The 25,667-nt window shown below is 30.9% G+C and overlaps 3 protein-coding genes across 3 annotated transcripts in view; all 3 read left to right on the forward strand.

Annotated features, from left to right (window-relative positions):
• Nucleotides 1-126: 126 nt before the first annotated feature.
• On the forward strand, nt 127-2,430 carry LOC129606938 (proteoglycan 4-like). The gene is made up of 4 exons (XM_055517586.1): nt 127-147; nt 204-515; nt 585-2,368; nt 2,418-2,430. The coding sequence occupies exons 1-4, from the start codon at nt 127-129 to the stop codon at nt 2,428-2,430; spliced, it is 2,130 nt and encodes a 709-aa protein (XP_055373561.1).
• A 647-nt stretch (nt 2,431-3,077) lies between these two features.
• On the forward strand, nt 3,078-5,880 carry LOC129606940 (histone-lysine N-methyltransferase 2D-like). Its single transcript, XM_055517587.1, has 5 exons — nt 3,078-3,815; nt 3,885-4,475; nt 4,545-5,465; nt 5,535-5,825; nt 5,875-5,880. Exons 1-5 carry the CDS (start codon nt 3,078-3,080, stop codon nt 5,878-5,880), a joined length of 2,547 nt encoding a protein of 848 aa, XP_055373562.1.
• Nucleotides 5,881-6,986: 1,106 nt separating this feature from the next.
• LOC129606941 (uncharacterized) overlaps nt 6,987-25,667 on the forward strand; it is a 40,076-nt gene continuing 21,395 nt past the window's right edge. The window contains exons 1-6 of the mRNA XM_055517588.1: nt 6,987-9,677; nt 9,825-10,667; nt 10,815-11,075; nt 11,145-11,327; nt 11,475-16,158; nt 22,985-23,056. Of these exons, the coding sequence (XP_055373563.1) occupies nt 6,987-9,677; nt 9,825-10,667; nt 10,815-11,075; nt 11,145-11,327; nt 11,475-16,158; nt 22,985-23,056 (8,734 nt within the window). The remainder of the gene's footprint in view (nt 9,678-9,824; nt 10,668-10,814; nt 11,076-11,144; nt 11,328-11,474; nt 16,159-22,984; nt 23,057-25,667) is intronic.

Here is a 25,667-nt window from a genome sequence, read left to right on the forward strand (position 1 = left end):
ATAAAAAAGAAGATAAAGCAGGAATAGATACACCTTCTGTAATTGAGATACCATTAAAGTCTGTCATACACAGTCCAGAAAAAGATTTAATCAAGTCTCCTGAAAAGGTGCACCCTATAGAACTAGATGCTCATAAATCTCCCCTCGGTGACGTTAAAGAAGAGTCAGACAAGCCACATAAACCTGTAATTCCTGATAAAAAGGAAGAAAAAGGGGTAACAGAAAAACCAGCTCTAACTGACAAACAAACAAAGCCTGACAAAGATTTGATGGCTCCTCTCGGTGACCTTAAAGAAACTTTAGACGAACCAAAGCAACCCGTAGTATCCGATAAAAAAGAAGATAAAGCAGTAACAGATACACCTTCTGTAATTGAGAAACCATTAAAGTCTGTCATACACAGTCCAGACAAAGATTTAACCATTTCTCCTGAAAAGGTGCACCCTATAGAATTAGACGATCATATATCTCCTTTCGACGACCTTAAAGAAGGGTCTGACAAGCCACATAAACCTGTAATTCCTGATAAAAAGGAAGAAAAAGGCGTAACAGAAAAACCAGCTCCAACTGAAAAACAAACAAAGCCTGACAAAGATTTGATGGCTCCTCTCGATGACCTTAAAGAAACTTTAGACGAACCAAAGCAACCCGTAGTATCCGATAAAAAAGAAGATAAAGCAGTAATAGATGCACCTTCTGTAATTGAGAAACCACTAAAGTCTGTCATACACAGTCCAGAAAAAGATTTAACCATGTCTCCTGAAAAGGTGCACCCTATAGAACTAGATGCTCATAAATCTCCCCTCGGTGACGTTAAAGAAGAGTCAGACAAGCCACATAAACCTGTAATTCCTGATAAAAAGGAAGAAAAAGGGGTAACAGAAAAACCAGCTCTAACTGACAAACAAACAAAGCCTGACAAAGATTTGATGGCTCCTCTCGGTGACCTTAAAGAAACTTTAGACGAACCAAAGCAACCCGTAGTATCCGATAAAAAAGAAGATAAAGCAGTAACAGATACACCTTCTGTAATTGAGAAACCATTAAAGTCTGTCATACACAGTCCAGACAAAGATTTAACCATGTCTCCTGAAAAGGTGCACCCTATAGAATTAGACGATCATATATCTCCTTTCGACGACCTTAAAGAAGGGTCTGACAAGCCACATAAACCTGTAATTCCTGATAAAAAGGAAGAAAAAGGCGTAACAGAAAAACCAGCTCCAACTGAGAAACAAACAAAGCCTGCCAAAGATTTGATGGCACCTCTTGATGACCTTAAAGAAACTTTAGACGAACCAAAGCAACCCGTAGTATCCGATAAAAAAGAAGATAAAGCAGTAATAGATGCACCTTCTGTAATTGAGAAACCATTAAAGTTTGTCATACACAGTCCAGACAAAGATTTAACCATGTCTCCTGAAAAGGTGCACCCAATAGAATTAGATGATCATAAATCTCCCCTCGGTGACGTTAAAGAAGAGTTAGACAAGCCACATAAACCTGTAATTCCTGATAAAAAGGAAGAAAAAGGGGTAACAGAAAAACCAACTCTAACTGACAAACAAACAAAGCCTGACAAAGATTTGATGGCTCCTCTCGATGACCTTGAAGAAACTTTAGACGAACCAAAGCAACCCGTAGTATCCGATAAAAAAGAAGATAAAGCAGTAATAGATACACCTTCTGTAATTGAGAAACCATTAAAGTCTGTCATACACAGTCCAGACAAAGCTTTAACCATGTCTCCTGAAAAGGTGCACCCTATAGAATTAGATGATCATAAATCTGCCCTCGTTGACGTTAAAAAAGAGTCAGACAAGCCACATAAACCTGTAATTCCTGATAAAAAGGAAGAAAAAGGGGTAACAGAAAAACCAACTCTAACTGACAAACAAACAAAGCCTGACAAAGATTTGATGGCTCCTCTCGATGACCTTAAAGAAACTTTAGACGAACCAAAGCAACCCGTAGTATCCGATAAAAAAGAAGATAAAGCAGTAATAGATACACCTTCTGTAATTGAGAAACCATTAAAGTCTGTCATACACAGTCCAGACAAAGATTTAACCATGTCTCCAGAAAAGGTGCACCCTATAGAATTAGATGATCATATATCTCCTTTCGACGACCTTAAAGAAGGGTCAGACAAGCCACATAAACCTGTAATTCCTGATAAAAAGGAAGAAATAGGGGTAACAGAAAAACCAGCTCTAACTGACAAACAAACAAAGCCTGACAAAGATTTGATGGCTCCTCTCGATGACCTTAAAGAAACTTTAGACGAACCAAAGCAACCCGTAGTATCCGATAAAAAAGAAGATAAAGCAGTAATAGATACACCTTCTGTAATTGAGAAACCATTAAAGTCTGTCATACACAGTCCAGACAAAGATTTAACCATGTCTCCTGAAAAGGTGCATCCTATAGAATTAGATGATCATAAATCTGCCCTCGTTGACGTTAAAAAAGAGTCAGACAAGCCACATAAACCTGTAATTCCTGATAAAAAGGAAGAAAAAGGGGTAACAGAAAAACCAGCTCTAACTGACAAACAAACAAAGCCTGACAAAGATTTGATGGCTCCTCTCGGTGACCTTAAAGAAACTTTAGACGAACCAAACCAACCCGTAGTATCCTATAAGAAAGAAGATAAAGCAGTAATAGATACACCTTCTGTAATTGAGAAACTATTAAAGTCTGTCATACACAGTCCAGACAAAGATTTAATAATGTCTCCTGAAAAGGTGCACCCAATAGAATTAGATGATCATATATCTCCTTTCGATGACCTTAAAGAAGGGTCGGACAAGCCACATAAACCTGTAATTCCTGATAAAAAGGAAGAAAAAGGGGTAACAGAAAAACCAGCTCTAACTGAAAAACAAACAAAGCCTGACAAAGATTTGATGGCTTCTCTCGATGACCTTAAAGAAATTTTAGACGAACCAGAGCAACCCGTAGTATCCGATAAAAAAGAAGATAAAGCAGGAATAGATACACCTTCTGTGATTGAGATACCATTAAAGTCTGTCATACACAGTCCAGAAAAAGATTTAATCAAGTCTCCTGAAAAGATGCACCCTATAGAATTAGATGATCATATATCTCCTTTCGACGACCTTAAAGAAGGGTCAGACAAGCCACATAAACCTGTAATTTTTGATAAAAAGGAAGAAAAAGGGGTAACAGAAAAACCAGCTCTAGCTGAAAAACAAACAAAGCCTGACAAATATTTGATGGCTCCTCTCGATGACCTTAAAGAAACTTTAGACGAACCAAAGCAACCCGTAGTATCCGATAAAAAAAAAGATAAAGCAGTAATAGATACACCTTCTGTAATTGAGAAACCATTAAAGTCAGTCATACACAGTCCAGACAAAGATTTAACCATGTCTCCTGAAAAAGTGCACCCTATAGAACTAGATGCTCATAAATCTCCCCTCGGTGACGTTAAAGAAGAGTCAGACAAGCCACATAAACCTGTAATTCCTGATAAAAAGGAAGAAAAAGGGGTAACAGAAAAACCAGCTCTAACTGACAAACAAACAAAGCCTGACAAAGATTTGACGGCTCCTCTCGGTGACCTTAAAGAAACTTTAGACGAACCAAAGCAACCTGTAGTATCCGATAAAAAAGAAGATAAAGCAGTAACAGATACACCTTCTGTAATTGAGAAACCATTAAAGTCTGTCATACACAGTCCAGACAAAGATTTAACCATTTCTCCTGAAAAGGTGCACCCTATAGAATTAGACGATCATATATCTCCTTTCGACGACCTTAAAGAAGGGTCAGACAAGCCACATAAACCTGTAATTCCTGATAAAAAGGAAGAAAAAGGCGTAACAGAAAAACCAGCTCCAACTGAAAAACAAACAAAGCCTGACAAAGATTTGATGGCTCCTCTCGATGACCTTAAAGAAACTTTAGACGAACCAAAGCAACCCGTAGTATCCGATAAAAAAGAAGATAAAGCAGTAATAGATACACCTTCTGTAATTGAGAAACCATTAAAGTCTGTCATACACAGTCCAGACAAAGATTTAACCATGTCTCCTGAAAAGGTGCACCCAATAGAATTAGATGATCATAAATCTGGCCTCGTTGACGTTAAAAAAGAGTCAGACAAGCTACATAAACCTGCAATTCCTGATAAAAAGGAAGAAAAAGGGGTAACAGAAAAACCAGCTCTAACTGACAAACAAACAAAGCCTGACAAAGATTTGATGGCTCCTCTCGGTGACCTTAAAGAAACTTTAGACGAACCAAAGCAACCCGTAGTATCCGATAAGAAAGAAGATAAAGCAGTAATAGATACACCTTCTGTAATTGAGAAACCATTAAAGTCTGTCATACACAGTCCAGACAAAGATTTAACCATTTCTCCTGAAAAGGTGCACCCTATAGAATTAGACGATCATATATCTCCTTTCGACGACCTTAAAGAAGGGTCAGACAAGCCACATAAACCTGTAATTCCTGATAAAAAGGAAGAAAAAGGCGTAACAGAAAAACCAGCTCCAACTGAAAAACAAACAAAGCCTGACAAAGATTTGATGGCTCCTCTCGATGACCTTAAAGAAACTTTAGACGAACCAAAGCAACCCGTAGTATCGGATAAGAAAGAAGATAGAGCAGTAATAGATACACCTTCTGTAATTGAGAAACCATTAAAGTCTGTCATACACAGTCCAGACAAAGATTTAACCATGTCCCCTGAAAACGTGCACCCTATAGAATTAGATGATCATATATCTCCTTTCGACGACCTTAAAGAAGGGTCAGACAAGCCACATAAACCTGTAATTCCTGATAAAAAGGAAGAAAAAGGGGTAACAGAAAAACCAGCTCTAACTGACAAACAAACAAAGCCTGACAAAGATTTGATGGCTCCTCTCGGTGACCTTAAAGAAACTTTAGACGAACCAAAGCAACCCGTAGTATCGGATAAGAAAGAAGATAGAGCAGTAATAGATACACCTTCTGTAATTGAGAAACCATTAAAGTCTGTCATACACAGTCCAGACAAAGATTTAACCATGTCCCCTGAAAACGTGCACCCTATAGAATTAGATGATCATATATCTCCTTTCGACGACCTTAAAGAAGGGTCAGACAAGCCACATAAACCTGTAATTCCTGATAAAAAGGAAGAAAAAGGGGTAACCGAAAAATCAGCTCTAACTGACACACAAACAAAGCCTGACAAAGATTTGACGGCTCCTCTCGATGACCTTAAAGAAACTTTAGACGAACCAAAGCAACCCGTAGTATCCGATAAAAAAGAAGATAATGCAGTAATAGATACACCTTCTGTAATTGAGAAACCATTAAAGTCTGTCATACACAGTCCAGACAAAGATTTAACCATGTCTCCTGAAAAGGTGCACCCTATAGAATTAGATGATCATATATCTCCTTTCGACGACCTTAAAGAAGGGTCAGACAAGCCACATAAACCTGTAATTCCTGATAAAAAGGAAGAAAAAGGGGTAACAGAAAAACCAGCTCTAACTGAAAAACAAACAAAGCCTGACAAAGATTTGATGGCTTCTCTCGATGACCTTAAAGAAATTTTAGACGAACCAAAGCAACCCGTAGTATCCGATAAAAAAGAAGATAAAGCAGGAATAGATACACCTTCTGTAATTGAGAAACCATTGAAGTCTATCATACACAGTCCAGACAAAGATTTAACCATGTCTCATGAAAAGGTGCACCCTATAGAATTAGATGCTCATAAATCTCCTTTCGACGACCTTAAAGAAGGGTCAGACAAGCTACATAAACCTGTAATTCCTGATAAAAAGGAAGAAAAAGGGGTAACAGAAAAACCAGCTCTAACTGACAAACAAACAACGCCTGACAAAGATTTGATGGCTCCTCTCGGTGACCTTAAAGAAACTTTAGACGAACCAAAGCAACCCGTAGTATCCGATAAGAAAGAAGATAAAGCAGTAATAGATACACCTTCTGTAATTGAGAAACCATTAAAGTCTGTCATACACAGTCCAGAAAAAGATTTAACCATGTCTCCTGAAAAGGTGCACCCTATAGAATTAGATGATCATAAATCTGCCCTCGTTGACGTTAAAAAAGAGTCAGACAAGCCACATAAACCTGTAATTCCTGATAAAAAGGAAGAAAAAGGGGTAACAGAAAAACCAGCTCTAACTGACAAACAAACAAAGCCTGACAAAGATTTGATGGCTCCTCTCGGTGACCTTAAAGAAACTTTAGACGAACCAAAGCAACCCGTAGTATCGGATAAGAAAGAAGATAGAGCAGTAATAGATACACCTTCTGTAATTGAGAAACCATTAAAGTCTGTCATACACAGTCCAGACAAAGATTTAACCATGTCCCCTGAAAAGGTGCACCCTATAGAATTAGATGATCATATATCTCCTTTCGACGACCTTAAAGAAGGGTCAGACAAGCCACATAAACCTGTAATTCCTGATAAAAAGGAAGAAAAAGGGGTAACCGAAAAATCAGCTCTAACTGACACACAAACAAAGCCTGACAAAGATTTGACGGCTCCTCTCGATGACCTTAAAGAAACTTTAGACGAACCAAAGCAACCCGTAGTATCCGATAAAAAAGAAGATAATGCAGTAATAGATACACCTTCTGTAATTGAGAAACCATTAAAGTCTGTCATACACAGTCCAGACAAAGATTTAACCATGTCTCCTGAAAAGGTGCACCCTATAGAATTAGATGATCATATATCTCCTTTCGACGACCTTAAAGAAGGGTCAGACAAGCCACATAAACCTGTAATTCCTGATAAAAAGGAAGAAAAAGGGGTAACAGAAAAACCAGCTCTAACTGAAAAACAAACAAAGCCTGACAAAGATTTGATGGCTTCTCTCGATGACCTTAAAGAAATTTTAGACGAACCAAAGCAACCCGTAGTATCCGATAAAAAAGAAGATAAAGCAGGAATAGATACACCTTCTGTAATTGAGAAACCATTAATGTCAGTCATACACAGTCCAGACAAAGATTTAACCATGTCTCATGAAAAGGTGCACCCTATAGAATTAGATGCTCATAAATATCCTTTCGACGACCTTAAAGAAGGGTCAGACAAGCTACATAAACCTGTAATTCCTGATAAAAAGGAAGAAAAAGGGGTAACAGAAAAACCAGCTCTAACTGACAAACAAACAAAGCCTGACAAAGATTTGATGGCTCCTCTCGGTGACCTTAAAGAAACTTTAGACGAACCAAAGCAACCCGTAGTATCCGATAAGAAAGAAGATAAAGCAGTAATAGATACACCTTCTGTAATTGAGAAACCATTAAAGTCTGTCATACACAGTCCAGACAAAGATTTAACCATGTCCCCTGAAAAGGTGCACCCTATAGAATTAGATGATCATATATCTCCTTTCGACGACCTTAAAGAAGGGTCAGACAAGCCACATAAACCTGTAATTCCTGATAAAAAGGAAGAAAAAGGGGTAACCGAAAAATCAGCTCTAACTGACACACAAACAAAGCCTGACAAAGATTTGACGGCTCCTCTCGATGACCTTAAAGAAACTTTAGACGAACCAAAGCAACCCGTAGTATTCGATAAAAAAGAAGATAATGCAGTAATAGATACACCTTCTGTAATTGAGAAACCATTAAAGTCTGTCATACACAGTCCAGACAAAGATTTAACCATGTCTCCTGAAAAGGTGCACCCTATAGAATTAGATGATCATATATCTCCTTTCGACGACCTTAAAGAAGGGTCAGACAAGCCACATAAACCTGTAATTCCTGATAAAAAGGAAGAAAAAGGGGTAACAGAAAAACCAGCTCTAACTGACAAACAAACAAAGCCTGACAAAGTTTTGATGGCTCCTCTCGATGACCTTAAAGAAACTTTAGACGAACCAAAGCAACCCGTAGTATCCGATAAAAAAGAAGATAATGCAGTAATAGATACACCTTCTGTAATTGAGAAACCATTAAAGTCTGTCATACACAGTCCAGACAAAGATTTAACCATGTCTCCTGAAAAAGTGCACACTATAGAATTAGATGATCATAAATCTCCCCTCGGTGACGTTAAAGAAGAGTCAGACAAGCCACATAAACCTGTAATTCCTGATAAAAAGGAAGAAAAAGGGGTAACAGAAAAACCAGCTCTAACTGACAAACAAACAAAGCCTGACAAAGATTTGATGGCTCCTCTCGATGACCTTAAAGAAACTTTAGACGAACCAAAGCAACCCGTAGTATCCGATAAGAAAGAAGATAAAGCAGTAATAGATACACCTTCTGTAATTGAGAAGCCATTAAAGTCTGTCATACACAGTCCAGACAAAGATTTAACCATGTCTCCTGAAAAGGTGCACCCTATAGAATTAGATGATCATAAATTTCCCCTCGGTGACGTTAAAGAAGAGTCAGACAAGCCACATAAACCTGTAATTCCTGATAAAAAGGAAGAAAAAGGGGTAACAGAAAAACCAGCTCTAACTGACAAACAAACAAAGCCTGAAAAAGATTTGATGATTCCTCTCGGTGACCTTAAAGAAACTTTAGATGAACCAAAGCAACCCGTAGTATCGGATAAGAAAGAAGATAAAGCTGTAATAGATACACCTTCTGTAATTGAGAAACCATTAAAGTCTGTCATACACAGTTCAGACAAAGATTTAACCATGTCTCCTGAAAAAGTGCACCCTATAGAATTAGATGATCATAAATCTGCCCTCGGTGACGTTAAAGAAGAGTCATACAAGCCACATAAACCTGTAATTCCTGATAAAAAGGAAGAAAAAGGGGTAACAGAAAAACCAGCTCTAACTGACAAACAAACAAAGCCTGAAAAAGATTTGATGATTCCTCTCGGTGACCTTAAAGAAACTTTAGATGAACCAAAGCAACCCGTAGTATCGGATAAGAAAGAAGATAAAGCTGTAATAGATACACCTTCTGTAATTGAGAAACCATTAAAGTCTGTCATACACAGTCCAGAAAAAGATTTAACCATGTCTCCTGAAAAGGTGCACCCTATAGAATTAGATGATCATATATCTCCTTTCGACGACCTTAAAGAAGGGTCAGACAAGCCACATAAACCTGTAATTCCTGATAAAAAGGAAGAAAAAGGGGTAACAGAAAAACCAGCTCTAACTGACAAACAAACAAAGCCTGACAAAGATTTGATGGCTCCTCTCGATGACCTTAAAGAAACTTTAGACGAACCAAAGCAACCCGTAGTATCCGATAAAAAAGAAGATAAAGCAGTAATAGATACACCTTCTGTAATTGAGAAGCCATTAAAGTCTGTCATACACAGTCCAGACAAAGATTTAACCATGTCTCCTGAAAAGGTGCACCCTATAGAATTAGATGATCATAAATTTCCCCTCGGTGACGTTAAAGAAGAGTCATACAAGCCACATAAACCTGTAATTCCTGATAAAAAGGAAGAAAAAGGGGTAACAGAAAAACCAGCTCTAACTGACAAACAAACAAAGCCTGAAAAAGATTTGATGATTCCTCTCGGTGACCTTAAAGAAACTTTAGATGAACCAAAGCAACCCGTAGTATCGGATAAGAAAGAAGATAAAGCTGTAATAGATACACCTTCTGTAATTGAGAAACCATTAAAGTCTGTCATACACAGTTCAGACAAAGATTTAACCATGTCTCCTGAAAAGGTTCACCCTATAAAATTAGATGATCATATATCTCCTTTCGACGACCTTAAAGAAGGGTCAGACAAGCCACATAAACCTATAATTCCTGATAAAAAGGAAGAAAAAGGGGTAACAGAAAAACCAGCTCTAACTGAAAAACAAACAAAGCCTGACAAAGTTTTGATGGCTCCTCTCGATGACCTTAAAGAAACTTTAGACGAACCAAAGCAACCCGTAGTACCCGATAAGAAAGAAGATGAAGCAGTAATAGATGCACCTTCTGTAATTGAGAAACCATTAAAGTCTGTCATACACAGTCCAGAAAAAGATTTAACCATGTCTCCTGAAAAGGTGCACCCTATAGAATTAGATGATCATATATCTCCTTTCGACGACCTTAAAGAAGGGTCAGACAAGCCACATAAACCTGTAATTCCTGATAAAAAGGAAGAAAAAGGGGTAACAGAAAAACCAGCTCTAACTGACAAACAAACAAAGCCTGACAAAGATTTGATGGCTCCTCTCGATGACCTTAAAGAAACTTTAGACGAACCAAAGCAACCCGTAGTATCCGATAAAAAAGAAGATAAAGCAGTAATAGATACACCTTCTGTAATTGAGAAGCCATTAAAGTCTGTCATACACAGTCCAGACAAAGATTTAACCATGTCTCCTGAAAAGGTGCACCCTATAGAATTAGATGATCATAAATTTCCCCTCGGTGACGTTAAAGAAGAGTCATACAAGCCACATAAACCTGTAATTCCTGATAAAAAGGAAGAAAAAGGGGTAACAGAAAAACCAGCTCTAACTGACAAACAAACAAAGCCTGAAAAAGATTTGATGATTCCTCTCGGTGACCTTAAAGAAACTTTAGATGAACCAAAGCAACCCGTAGTATCGGATAAGAAAGAAGATAAAGCTGTAATAGATACACCTTCTGTAATTGAGAAACCATTAAAGTCTGTCATACACAGTTCAGACAAAGATTTAACCATGTCTCCTGAAAAGGTTCACCCTATAAAATTAGATGATCATATATCTCCTTTCGACGACCTTAAAGAAGGGTCAGACAAGCCACATAAACCTATAATTCCTGATAAAAAGGAAGAAAACGGGGTAACAGAAAAACCAGCTCTAACTGAAAAACAAACAAAGCCTGACAAAGTTTTGATGGCTCCTCTCGATGACCTTAAAGAAACTTTAGACGAACCAAAGCAACCCGTAGCACCCGATAAGAAAGAAGATGAAGCAGTAATAGATGCACCTTCTGTAATTGAGAAACCATTAAAGTCTGTCATACACAGTCCAGAAAAAGATTTAACCATGTCTCCTGAAAAGGTGCACCCTATAGAATTAGATGATCATATATCTCCTTTCGACGACCTTAAAGAAGGGTCAGACAAGCTACATAAACCTGTAATTCCTGATAAAAAGGAAGAAAAAGGGGTAACAGAAAAACCAGCTCTAACTGAAAAACAAACAAAGCCTGACAAAGATTTGATGGCTCCTCTCGATAACCTTAAAGAAACTTTAGACGAACCAAAGCAACCCGTAGTATCCGATAAAAAAGAAGATAAAGCAGTAATAGATACACCTTCTGTAATTGAGAAACCATTAAAGTCTGTCATACACAGTCCAGACAAAGATTTAACCATGTCTCCTGAAAAGGTTCACCCTATAAAATTAGATGATCATATATCTCCTTTCGACGACCTTAAAGAAGGGTCAGACAAGCCACATAAACCTATAATTCCTGATAAAAAGGAAGAAAAAGGGGTAACAGAAAAACCAGCTCTAACTGAAAAACAAACAAAGCCTGACAAAGTTTTGATGGCTCCTCTCGATGACCTTAAAGAAACTTTAGACGAACCAAAGCAACCCGTAGTACCCGATAAGAAAGAAGATGAAGCAGTAATAGATGCACCTTCTGTAATTGAGAAACCATTAAAGTCTGTCATACACAGTCCAGAAAAAGATTTAACCATGTCTCCTGAAAAGGTGCACACTATAGAATTAGATGATCATATATCTCCCCTCGGTGACGTTAAAGAAGGGTCAGACAAGCCACAAAAACCTGTAATTTCTGATAAAAGGGAAGAAAAAGGGGTAACAGAAAAACCAGCTCTAACTGACAAACAAACAAAGCCTGACAAAGATTTCATGATTCCTCTCGATGACGTTAAGGAAACTTTAGACGAACCAAAGCAACCCGTAGTATCCGATAAAAAAGAGGATAAAACAGTAATAGATACACCTTCTGAAATTGAGAAACCATTAAAGTTTGTCATACACAGTCCAGACAAATATTTAACCATGTCTCCTGAAAAGTTGCACCCTATAGAATTGGATTATTCTAAATCTCCTCTCGACGACCTTAAAGAAGAGACAGACAAGCCACATAAACCTGTAATATCTGATAAAAGGGAAGAAAAAGGGCTAGCAGGAAAGCCAGCTCTAACTGAAAAACAAACAAAACCTGACAAAGACTTAATGGCTCCTCTCGATGACCTTAAAGAAACTTTAGACGAACCAAAGCAACCCGTAGTATCCGATAAAAAAGAAGATAAAGCAGTAATAGATACACCTTCTGAAATTGAGAAACCACTAAAGTCAATCATACACAGTCCAGATAAAGATTTAACCACGTCCCCTGAAAAGATGCACCCTATAGAATTAGGTGATCATAAATCTCCTCTCGATTACCTTAAGAAAGACTCAGACAAGCCACATAAATCTGTAATTTCCGATAAAAGGGAAGAAAAAGGGGTAACAGAAAAACCAGCTCTAACTGAAAAACAAACAAAGCCTGACAAAGATTTGATGTCTCCTCTCGATGACCTTAAAGAAACGTTAGACGAACCAAAGCAACCCGTAGTATCCGATAAAAAAGAAGATAAAGCAGTAATAGATACACCTTCTGTAATTGAGAAACCATTGAAGTCTGTCATACACATTCCTGATAAAGTGCACCCTATACAATTGGATGATCATAAATCCCCTCTTGATGACCTCAAAGAAGAGTCAGACAAGCCACTTAAATCTGTAACTTCTGATAAAAGGGAAGAAAAATGGGTAATAGAAAATCCAGCTCTAAGCGAAAAACCAACAAAGCCTGACATGGAGAGGTCTGACAGAGACTTGACCATCTCACCTGAAAAAGTAGACCCGACAGTAGTAGGTGATTATAAAACTCCTCTCGATGACCTTACAGAAAAGTTAGATCAACAAAAGCTACCTGTAGTTTCCGATAAAAAGGAAGAAAAAGGGGTAACAGAAAAACCAGCTCTGACTGACAAACAAACAAAGCCTGACAAAGATTTGATGGCTCCTCTCGATGACCTTAAAGAAACTTTAGACGAACCAAAGCAACCCGTAGTATCCGATAAGAAAGAAGATAAAGCAGTAATAGATATACATTCTGTAATAGAAAAACCATTGAAGTCTGTCGTTTACAGTCCCGACATGAATTTAATCATTTCGCCTGAAAATGATCTTTTGATAAAAGAAAAATCTTTCGATAAAACATCCCTTATTAGAAAACCAATTAAGAGTGCTAAAGAGAGCCCTGTAATAGAACTGAAAACGTTGGACCTCACATCAAAAGTTAGCAATTTGGAAGATAAACTCTTAGACAAATCTGTAGCTATTGAAAAGTCTATAAGCTATACGGAAAATGTTATGAAGGAAACACACGGTACAACTCAGTCGAAAATCTTAAGTAAGTCTAATACAAATGATTTGAGCAAAAATCAGTTTTCAAATGCAAATATGCAAAGAACCAATCATGCTCTAAGATCTGCGAAACTAAAATCGAAATATGAAAAATCTCATTTAACAGAAAGTTCGCCAGAGGAATTAGCTATTGAGCGTAAAGACAGACCGATCAAAAAACCTTTCACGGGACTGTCTAAAAGAGTAAAAGACGGGAAGATTTCAACAAAGTTGGACAAAAACAGTAAAACCGATTATGTAATAACTAAACCTATGCCTGCTATAATGGCTAACTCAATTATCTCTGGAAAAGACGACGAATCTTTTACAACCGGATTAAAAAGTGATATTGAATCTACAGAACCAGATAGTATTGAGTCAGATAATGAAGTTGAATCAGACAATAGTCTTGACAGTTTAGAAGCTTTTCCCGCAAAATATCAAACTTTTGCTAAAGAAGAGCAAGACATCAAAAACATTTCATTAACACAAAAGAAATCATCTCATTCAGTAAGTTACTTTGTTGATTTAAAATCTGAGAAGATTAAACCGCGTACTCCTATTAAAAAATCAAAACAAGATAGAACTCAAACTAGTAAAATTGTAAGAAGAGAAACGGATCCTAAACTTGATCCTAAATTGTTAAAACCAAAGGGTGCAAATATTAATTTAATGGAGCAAAGAAGACCAATTAAAAGTCAAAAAATTAAATTAAAACCGACAAAAATTTCATCTGATAGTGATTCAGCAACGGCCGCCAAAATTGAAGACTTCAAAGATGTCGAAACTTCAGAACAAAATATACAAACGACAAAAAAGAAAACAATAAAATCATCGGCACCTTTTACACCCGTAAAAACGCACAAAACAACCAAAGTTCAAGCTTTCAACTTGTCGTTTGAACGACAGATATCTATTGAAAAGAAAACATTAGCAAAATCAAAGGACAGCAATAAATATTCTGTTGAGATATCTAAATCTAGAAAAATTTTAAAGACGCCAGGTATGGAAATTTCTAAACCAAAAGTTGTCTTAGAAAGTAAACCATATATTCCGACATCAGCGAATTCTCGTAAGTTCGGTTATATGCAATCAACAGTTTCTCGTAATGCTAAAGTTGGACTTCCAATTGAAATACCAGATTCGAACAGTAGATCAGTTTCACCGAGACCCCCATATCATTTGACTGAAGAACGTAGCATAACTCCATCAACACATCGAATTTTAAGTCAAAATCTTGAGCAAAGTTTAACTCCAACTTATCAAAAAAATTTAGAAAAACAACATAGTTTCATAAAAGAGTCAAGAAAACCGCAAGAAATTAAAAAGTATAAATCAACCAGTACAAGTAAATCTGCTTCACAAACATCTACAAATTCATCTACATCAATAGCTTCTGTTATCATTTCAACTAAAATTTCAAAAGATCAATTACAAACTAAAGATAAAGATGTGAAAATTGAAGGTCAGTCTGGTCAAACCAGAACAAAATCCCAAAAATTAACTAAAGTGGACGCTTCTACCACCAAAACAGCTGATAAAAAACCTCCGTCAAACAAGTTAGCTTTAGAAAAAAGTCAAAAAAGCCTTTTAAATTTGAGTAGACGAACACAATCATTAACAAAAACTAATAAATCAGATATAAAAATATCGACTAAGTCTGTTGATACAGCATCAAAAAATATTAAGAGTAGTAGTAGTACATTAAAAAATGTAACAAGTAAAATTGATAGTAGAAGAGAGACGACTATAAAAAAATTAGATAATAAAAATATTGTATCAGATAAATCTACAAAGAAAACTAAAGAAGTTATAAATACAAAACTTCAAGAATCAAAACCACCTCCAATACGTAGTTCTGTTGTAATACAAACAACAACACAATTTGAACCAATAGAAATAAGAAAACCATTACGTATTAAAAAACATATCGGTGATAAACAAACAAAATCCGATGATGAAAATTATACAAAAAGATGTCAATCAGCATTACAATATGCCTCAAAAGATTCAATTATGTATAATAATGAAATGACAAAACAAAAAGAACCATCTTCTCTTCCGTCCAGTCCTAATCATTTTTTACGTAAATCAAAATCAAATGGTACAAAAATTTATACAAGTGAAGTTTTTACACGAACTGTTGATCCATCAAAATCAATTGAAGTAATATTTAGGCAACCATTAACAGTAGATTATAGTGAATTAGTTAAAAAAGCAAATGAATATAAATGTGCTGATTTTGATGTTAGCCTAATTGAAACAACAACAGATTCTAGTTTATCTGATTCTATTGCATTACCATCATTTTCATCTGGTGTCGATACAGAAAAAAAATATAGTCCAACTTCACCAAAACCCACCAAAAGACCATTACAATTAATTGAAGATTTAAGAAGTCAAAAACCACAACAACAGCAACAATTACAACAACAACAACAACAACAATTAAGTTTACAACAAATGCAAATACAACAACAACATTTGCAAATGAAATCATCACAACATCAGAAACAAATTGATAATATTCAAAAAATCCATTCAATTCATTCTTCAATAGAACATAAACAAAAAACTGAATCAATAGAAATTTCAAGTTCATCATCGAATACAATTGAAACAGGAACAACAACAACATCATTATCAAATATAAAATTAGAAAATCAAATTGATATTTCTGCACAAAATAATACAATTCAACAAACCTTAACACCATCAACTCCAACAAGTACCATAAAATCAAAGGATCATATATCAAGTTCTGAATCAAGTTCATCACAAGAAACAGGTAATTATAAAAAATAATAAAAAAAAAAAATAATAGAAAACAAACAATTTGGATAAAACAATAGAAAAATATTGTACATAATATAGACTCAATAGAATTATTTTGAAAATATCCAAGTGATTTTAAATTACAAAATTGTATCCAAAATAATTAAAAACCCAAATTTAAATGATAACCAGAATTATTTAAATGTGCGTACAAAATAAATAATAAAAAAATTTCATTTTCCAATTTTTCTTCCTCAATATTTTTTTCTTTTGGTACTGCAAAGTCATTTTTAATAAATTTGCTAATTTAAAAAATAATTCAAATTTTTTGCTTATTTTTTAAAAATTAATTAAATTTTCTTACAAATCAATTTTCTAAATCCCTTTCAGCAAATCCAAGTTAAAAACAAAAAGAAAAAAACATCATTTTAATATTTTTATTATTTTTTTTTGTTTTTTTTTTATAAATCCAAACTCTAAATCTAATAAAATATAATTTTAATATTTCTTATAAATAATTGCACTTAAAATTCAAGAAAAAAAATCTAATGTGATTATTGCAAAATTTAATTAAAACACTAATATTAAACTAAAATTGAGCAAAAGTAGCTAAGCAAAACGTTGTATGATATGTTGTATATCATACGGCGTTCATACAATTTACTACAATCACTAAGATCACTAAAATTTTAATATTCAATTAGCATCAATGCTTTTGCGCTTTAACTAACTTAAATTTATTAATTACAAATTTTGAATCTTACATAATAATAGAAGAATTTTAAAAAAAAAAATTATTAATTTGCAAAATTTTCAATTAATCTACAACAAAAATTTATTTAAATCACTTTTCACACAAAATGTATGATTCAAAAACAATATTGTGAATGATTTTAAGTGATGTATGATTTAAAACAAAACATGTATGATTAAAGAAAATAAATGCAAAAATCACATTTTTATTTAATTTTGTATAAAAATTTTTTAAATCATTTCAAATTTGTTATTTTTTAATTAAATAATTTGTTCATCAAATATAAAAAACAAAAAATAAACGAGATTTATTTTTCAACGCTTTGATTTTAATTATAACAGTTTGGGAAACTTTCAATTCCTATAGAATGAAAAAATCAACTTTATAAAAACAAAAGAATATTTTTTTATTAATTTAATAACAATTTTTTTTTTAATTTAATTATATATTTCAACTTTTAAATAAATCTGCGATGCTTATGCGCTTACTTTATTATTTTATTTAATTTTTAAAATATTTATTTTCTTCACATTTTATTATTTTTCCCTCTAAAGAGTAAGTTTTTAAAATTATTAATAAAAATTTAAAATTAAAAATAAGATTTATTGCTTTTTCCTACAACTCTTAAAATAATTTGGATTTAAAAAAAAATAATATTAAGAAAAAATATTAGTTGTGATCAGCTTTCTTCGTTTAATTGTTATATTTTTTCTAAAATTTAAAAGAATTAATACAAAAAACTATAAATTTTATATGATTTTTATGTGAATGGATTTTTAACAAGTCGAACCATCTCTTATTCTTATTATAATTAAAGTCCAACATTGTATATGTTACCGTTTGGATATGTTGTTTCGAAAGAATGTAATATGATAACGGCTTAACGTAGAAAATGAAGAGCTTTAAATCTATAGACGCCGTTATTCATGACATAATGTTACATGACGGTGACGAGGACAGACCGGCTTTAACCAAGTATAAATACACTCACCTTGGGTTTCACAATCGATTTTATGTGAAATCGCAAGTTCTCGGCGACAAATTAATGGATTCATAACGTGAAATTTACTACTTACGCTTTTAATTATTATTTTTAATTAATTATTTGTTAATTATTATAAGATATTTTTCACGGTTATTGTAATTGAGTTAATTTGACATTAACAAATGTACTCGTGAAATAAATAAAGCCGGAAAAAGACTATATTTTTGCAAATTATACACAATGTGGTTGAAAAGTAATCTGTTAAAATTTATATTGCATGTAAAATTTTAAAATATTAATCTTAAAATATTGATCTTATTAAAATTTAAAACTAAACTGACTCACATTAAATATTCTTTTCCTGAATTTATGTTAGTTGAATTGCTAAAGAAAATATCTTGTGCTTAGAAATGGTGAAATTTTTGCAAATTCAAAGTGAATTTAGCTGAAATGATTGTTGTTGCTTAATAACATAAATTGACAATGCTGCTTAATTACTTAATTAATTAAATTGACCACAATTTTACGATTTGTCATCGTTGGTATAAGTACTTCTGAACACAATATATGAAATTTTTAATTTGTTTCCACTTTCTTTTATTAAAATTTTTGACAATCAAATGACATTTTGAATTTTATCCCAAAAAGAAAACTTAAAATTTTCAATTAAATTTTTTATTTTGATTAAATAAATTAAAAATAAATACTTTTATCATTTCATTTTTTACAATTATTATAAAAATGAAAAAATTAAAAATAATTTGAAAAATCAACTTTATTCACAAAACAAAAAAAAAGTCAAAACTGTAGTAAATTTAAAAAAGTAAAAAAAAATAAAATAAAAATATTCAAAATGAGTGCCGAAATACCACAAATTTCAATAACTCATGCTATTAATGGTAATGTTTCGGAGAGTTCCGAAGAAGAAAATAGCCCAGGAATATTTCCCGGGGACTTAACTGATGTTGAAGATTTTAATAGTCATGATGAAGTATCGGATGGTGAAGATTTTACAAAATTAATGAAATCAATGTATGAATCGAATAATTCAAGAAAACAATCAATGATAACTGATATTGAAGATTATGTTGATTCGGCATCAGAAGATGAAAAAAGTGAAATACCAGATATTAAAATATCATTTCGTGAATTTTTCGATAATGGTTCAATTGAAGAAGAATTACATAATGCTGATGGAATGAAAACTCGTAGTGCCGTTAAAACTGGTAAAAAAAATCTTCAAAATATATTAAAGGATGATGAAAATGGTCAAAAAACTGATAGTGAAAATTATGATACAACAGGTGATGATGTATCAGAAATTGAAGATCGTATGATAAATACAAATTTAACACCATATTTTCCTGATATCGGTAGCTTAGAAATGGCTGATAAAATTGATACCATCATTAAAAAGAAACATAAATTATTAAATAAAATTGATGTACCAGAATTATCAGATGCTTCAAGTGATAAAATCAATCAAACTCCATCAGATGATATTTCCGATGAATCAAGTAATAATGGTGATATTAATTACAGTGATAATGATATGAGTTATAGTGATGCTGATGGTGCAATCGGTGGAGCTATTTCAGAAGTTGAAGATCTTTTATGTTCAGGTGCTGAAGAAGTAATAAATATGTATGATAGTGATACATCTGATATCGATTCTGATAGTATTTATGATGATTATCCAAAAATTGATGTAAAATTTATAACAACATACACAAAAGATCGTCCTCATAAATTAAATAAACCAATTAAAAGTAAGAATAATTCAAATTGTTTAACTGTATCACTAACATCTGATGGACCATTAACTGATATAGAAAAATTAGATGATTCTCAAGCTGAAGAAGAAGAAGAAGATTCTAATAGCGATAATGAAGATGAAATAACAAAAAAAGGTATATTAATTGCCCGTGCAATTATATCACAAGAAACACAAACAGATTCTGAAGATTTTGAATTAAGTAATGATGTTTTGTCAGAATTATTAAAATTTAGACGTGTTAGTACAAAATTAATTCCACCACCAATCAGAGAATTAATTAAAGTACGTGAAAATACAAATGGTGATCCGATAACAACTGTTGAACAATTAAATGATGATATAGAAATTGGTTTACATGATTATGAAAATGAACCTTATAAAACTGATGAAGAAATATTTTCTGACAATGAAATTAATCCGTCACTATTGAAAATTGAAACAAAAGATTTACGTAGAAATTCACCAATTTTTATGGAAAATGAAATTATACAAAATTATGAAAGTGTTAAAAATTTAACTGTTAAACGTAGTGATAATATTGAAGAACCAACAACTGATATTGAAGAAATATTTATGTCTGGTACAGCAAGAAGAAAACGTTCAGTTAAATCAAAAACATCAAATCGAAATAAACCACAACGTTTATCAGCTGCTAAAAGTACTTCAAATATAAATGAAATGAAAACTGATACAGAAGAAATAAATTTAAGTGATTTTGAAAATCCAAAAAAATTAACAAAATCAATAAGTGAATATCAATTACCATCATCATCAACATCTGATGCAATAATTGAAGCAATACAAGCATTAAGTATACGTTCAATATCACCAGATCCAAAAACTGACATAGAAAATTTTACAGCTGATGAAGATGGTGGCGGTAGTTCAGTTTCAGATACTGAACAAAAATGTCCAAGTGATGCAGAATTTTTAGGACAAGAAAATTATATATCAACAATAAGTTCAAGAGATGCATTAACAGAACGTGGTCTATCTATTATACGGAAACCAAGTCCAATTTTTAAAAAATTTTTAAGAGATGAAGAATGTTTTCAATCAGAAGGTAATTCTCAATGTGTTACCGATATTGAAGATATTAATTTAACATCTGATATTGAAGAATCAACTTTTAATCAAAATATTAATGATAATTGTAATACAATAACAGCAGCTGCAAAACAATTAAATGATGTATTATTAGAAGGATGTTGTAATTCAATTGTTTATGAAAAATCTAAAAATACATTTGATGCTGAAAAAGAAAAAGAATTTATGAAAGGTAATCAATTCTCAGATGCTTATACTGATGTTGAATATATTGAAGAAGAAATAGCTAAAGAGACAACTAGTGAAGAAAATTAAATTTAATATAATATAAAATATATGGTCTTCTATGTATGTAATAAATGCATACATACAAAATGTATTAATAGAAAATGTCCAAAATGAAAATTTTCATCGAAATTTTTTAAAATGAATTAATCACCAAAAATTCAATGTAAGATTTATTAAAATACATACATATATATGTATATTTTAAGGCCTAAATATTTTAATTAATTATAAATGTTGTAAAGAAAATTTTTATTCAATTTTTAATTCATAATTATGTACATACATATATATATATACATTTAACATATTTAATTAACTTGTTCGATTATTTGATAATTTTATTATTTCTCCTTAAAATATTTAATTAACAATATTTTAAAATTAAATTTCAAATATGTAGAATGAGTAAGACTTTTTTATTCTGAAACTGTAATTAGTGGTCTCTAAGTAAAATGATGCTGTTCCTAATTTAAAAAAATTAATTTCGAAATTTCGTATTTTCGAAAAAAAAATTGTACAAATTTCAGTATTTATGTAAAGACATGCTTTAATTATTTATTAAAAATTCATTAATGCATCATACGCTGGTTTATATTCAGCTTATTGAAATAAATGCTAAATTCTTCTCGAAGACATTCTATTAATTTTATAGTTAAACAACTGGGGTTTTCGTTTATGTACACTGCACTGATAATTATTCGAAAATTAATTTCGAACGCACTTTACGCAGCGGATAATTTCCGAACGATTTATATTTTTATTGTGTGCAGCATACAATTTTCAAACGTACTCCAAATTAAAACTATTCGAGAATTGAATAAACTAAAACCCCTACAGTGTCGGACTCCTATTAAAAATTTCCAAATTAAAATAAATTTATTTATAATAAAAAATTTTCAAATATAATACAAAATATGTATATCTATGTATATATATATATATATAAATAATATGAATTTATTGTATAAATTTTCATTTCTAAATAATTAAAATGTATTTTAATAATAATAATTAAATAAAATATTAATTTAATTTAAGAGCTTTTGTTGTTTAATTTTAGTGCTATATACAAAATCAAACTTATTAATTCATATTGAAAATTAATATTAAAAAAAAAAAAAAAACAGAAAAATAATAAATGTATATTTTTATTTTTTCTTCTTATTTTATTTATTATTGTAGAATTATTGTATATTAATTATATTTATTTTTAATTTTCAATTTTAATTATTAAATAATTGTAATTTATTATTACTATATATACATATTTTATTCGCCATCCTTTTTCTTTTTCTTAACTAAAAATATGAATCTATAATGTAAAATTATTCATTTTATTTACGATATTATTATTAATAACATTAAAATCATCGTCGTTTTAATATATACGAATGTATATATATAAAAAATTTCCTTTTTCTTCATTATTATTAATTAATATATCGATCGCCTTATATATCATCATGGATCCTGGTTTTATTTTTTTCAGCTTCTATATATTATAATAATTGTGCTAATTTATATTTAAATTAACAAATGACAGTTGTGATTGAAACATAAAGAATGAAACTTTAAAATGGACAACGGAAATGTTTCCGAAATTTCGATTTTATTAAAAAAAAATTTGACAACAAAAATGACAACGAAAGCAATTTTATTTAAAAAACAAAAAAAAAAACAAAATATATACGATTATTTTTAAGAAAATTTATAATTTATTAAATGTCTATATAATGAACGTGAAATATATCGGAAATTGCGAAGCGTTCAGTAAACGCTATTTTAAATTTGAAAGCGTTCCGAAAATGCTATTATGAAAAATGACAAAATGAAAAAAAATTAAAAATAATGCGTTTACAAATTTAGATTTTTTTTTTCTTATGTTTTCTCTCTCTCTCTTTCTCTCCCTCTCTCTCTCTCTTTCATGTATTTTTCTCTTTAATTCGACAACAAAAAAAAAACCTATTTTTGTTTTTTTATTAATTCAGAACAAACAATTTATACCAAAGAAATGAGTGATGAAACAAAAGTTAAATTTAGTATTGAAGATTTTCCGAAAGGTAAGCTGAACAAGATTATTCTTATAAACCTTTTATAAATCTTTATACCAATTTTGATTATTTTTTCTTTTGAAATTTCTATTCTTGTTATATTAATTTTTTTTTTTGTATTACCTTAATTTTTCGATTTTTAGTTTTTTTTTTTTTTTGTTTCTTAGAAATAAAAGAAATTTTTTATAGAAAAATCTTTTTCTATTTTAAGTTGAAAACAGAACAAAAGCGATTTTCCTCGGCGAAATGTCAAAAATTTATATACAATATACACAATATAAGTGTCTTATAAATGGAACTGACTGGAATTACTAGAATTAAGGGAAATTATTGCTGTGAATTTAATCGCTGATGGTAAAATAGCTTAAATTCCTATTTTACCGGAGAGGTTTTTTTTTTGACATCCTTTGTTTACATGCGTGTGTGACACTATTTTAAGCTCCCCTGTTGTTCTAAGTTAGCAACTCGAAAATCGTCTGCCGTTGCCGTTCACCGCTTTGGTTCTGTTTTTATAGTTAAAAACCTATGAATTTTTTAATTAAATTTTCTAGAAATTTATTGATTTTTGTTTTATTTTTAAAATAGAATTTTTTCTTTTTAATAATATTTATATATAAAAGAATATATTTATTAATATATAAATTTAAATGTATTTATATATTCTATTTTTTTTTTATTTATTTCATCGTTTTTTTTTTCTAATCCTTTTTATTTTGATTTTAATTTATAAAATTTTTGTGAATTTCATTTTCTATTGAATTGGAATTCAAATTTTTTATTTGATTTAATTTTTTTTTTTTATTAAATTAATTTTTTCTTAAAATTTTTAATTTTTTTTTTCGATTTTATTAACTTAACTATTTCATAATATTCTAGTACACATTAAATATATTATTAATTGAACTTTTTAAGATAAGGTTAATATTGTAACATTACAAAATATAAAGATGCGTGAATAACGAAATTTACTGAAATATTATTAAAAAATCAAAAGTAGAACGTATATAGGAATGAAAAAAATTAGACTTCAGGTTAAATTTAAAATTAATTCAAAATTTTTTTTGGTTATTTTGTGTTAAATGGTTCCTAAAACCATTTATTAATTTATTATAAGATTATTGGAGGATATTATTGGAGTTTTACCACGACCATAGTTCTAAAATTAAAAAACAAATTTTAAATAAATTAAAATTTTTTTTTCAAAATGTTATTTAGCATGTAAAATCTGAACTTTCTCTTTTATTTCAACATTAAATCAATATTCACTTAATAGATACAGGGAATTTTCGCTCTCTTCTCTCTCCATTTATGCAATTTCTATAGAAATTTTATAAATTATTTCCTATTACCGAAAAATACATTATGACTTTCTGTTTTTGTTTTGCTGTTATTTAAATTTCAAATGACTCGTTAAACTAGTACAATTTCATTTTTAATTCTATTACAAATACACTTTTTTGTACAAGTAATTTCTAATACCGTTGTACAAGTATGTATTGTAAATTTATTTTCTCATAGTAATTATAAAATTATTAGCAATAAAATCGTCTCACTTAATACATTTAATACAAGTATAAACAACAAAAAAAATTTAATAAAAATTTCAAGAGTATAAGAGCACACAATAAGTAAATTAATTCAAAATTGTTATTTTTTTACTGTTATTTTCTGAAACTTTCATTTCATTTTATTAAACGAAAAAACTATTTTATGCGAACTACTCGTACGTGAATTTTTCATACTTTTAGGATGATAAATTATTTAAAATAATATCAAAATTAATAAATAAATAAATTTTATTAATAAAATCAAATTGAACCGAAAATATTGAATTTTTAATATCACTCCAATATCGGGGTAAAAATATTTTTAAAAATTTTAAATATATTTTAGGGATTGATCGTTTGTTTCGCTATTTTACTCGGAAAGTGAAAAGAAAGTCAGTAACTATCATATAATTGTATAATATAATTTTCGAATGAAAAGATTCGATATTGCATATCTCGTTTTTTTCTTAAATGCATACAAAATGCATTTATTCAATTTGTTTTTGAAAGTGAGGCGTACAATTGATATAAAGAAATGAGTAATCTTATTAGAAATGTGAAATATCCATTAGAAAATACTGAGAATTCTGATTTGAAAGTGAATGAATAGTGAGTTGAAAATGCGACATACACGATCAGCCTATAAAAATCTATTGTGAATGATCGTACTCTTTTTTGTTAAAAAATTAATAATAATTATAAAATGTGTACTAGATTTTTTTAACATTTTAATTTTTTTAGGACTCATTGGAAATCATTTTTATCATCATTGCAAAAAAAAAAAAATTATACAAAAATTAAAAAAATTAAAAAAACAAAATTCAAAAATTGAATTATTTTATAAATTAAAAAAAAAATCTTTGAAGCCAAAAAAAAAATTTTTTTTTTACATAAAAATTTATTTTAAAACAGAAAAAACTTATTTTTAATTTCATAACTACGTAACTATACTTCTTTTAAATCATGCTGTGTGTGAATAATGATGAAAATTAATTTTTAATTAAATAAAAATTAAATAATAAAAAAAAAAAAACAACTTAAAAATATTATTTTTTTATTTAATTTAAACCAAA

This window comes from Condylostylus longicornis, unplaced genomic scaffold, assembly GCF_029603195.1.
Source record: "Condylostylus longicornis isolate FDR11 unplaced genomic scaffold, ASM2960319v2 ptg000022l, whole genome shotgun sequence".
Lineage (NCBI taxonomy): Eukaryota > Metazoa > Arthropoda > Insecta > Diptera > Dolichopodidae > Condylostylus > Condylostylus longicornis.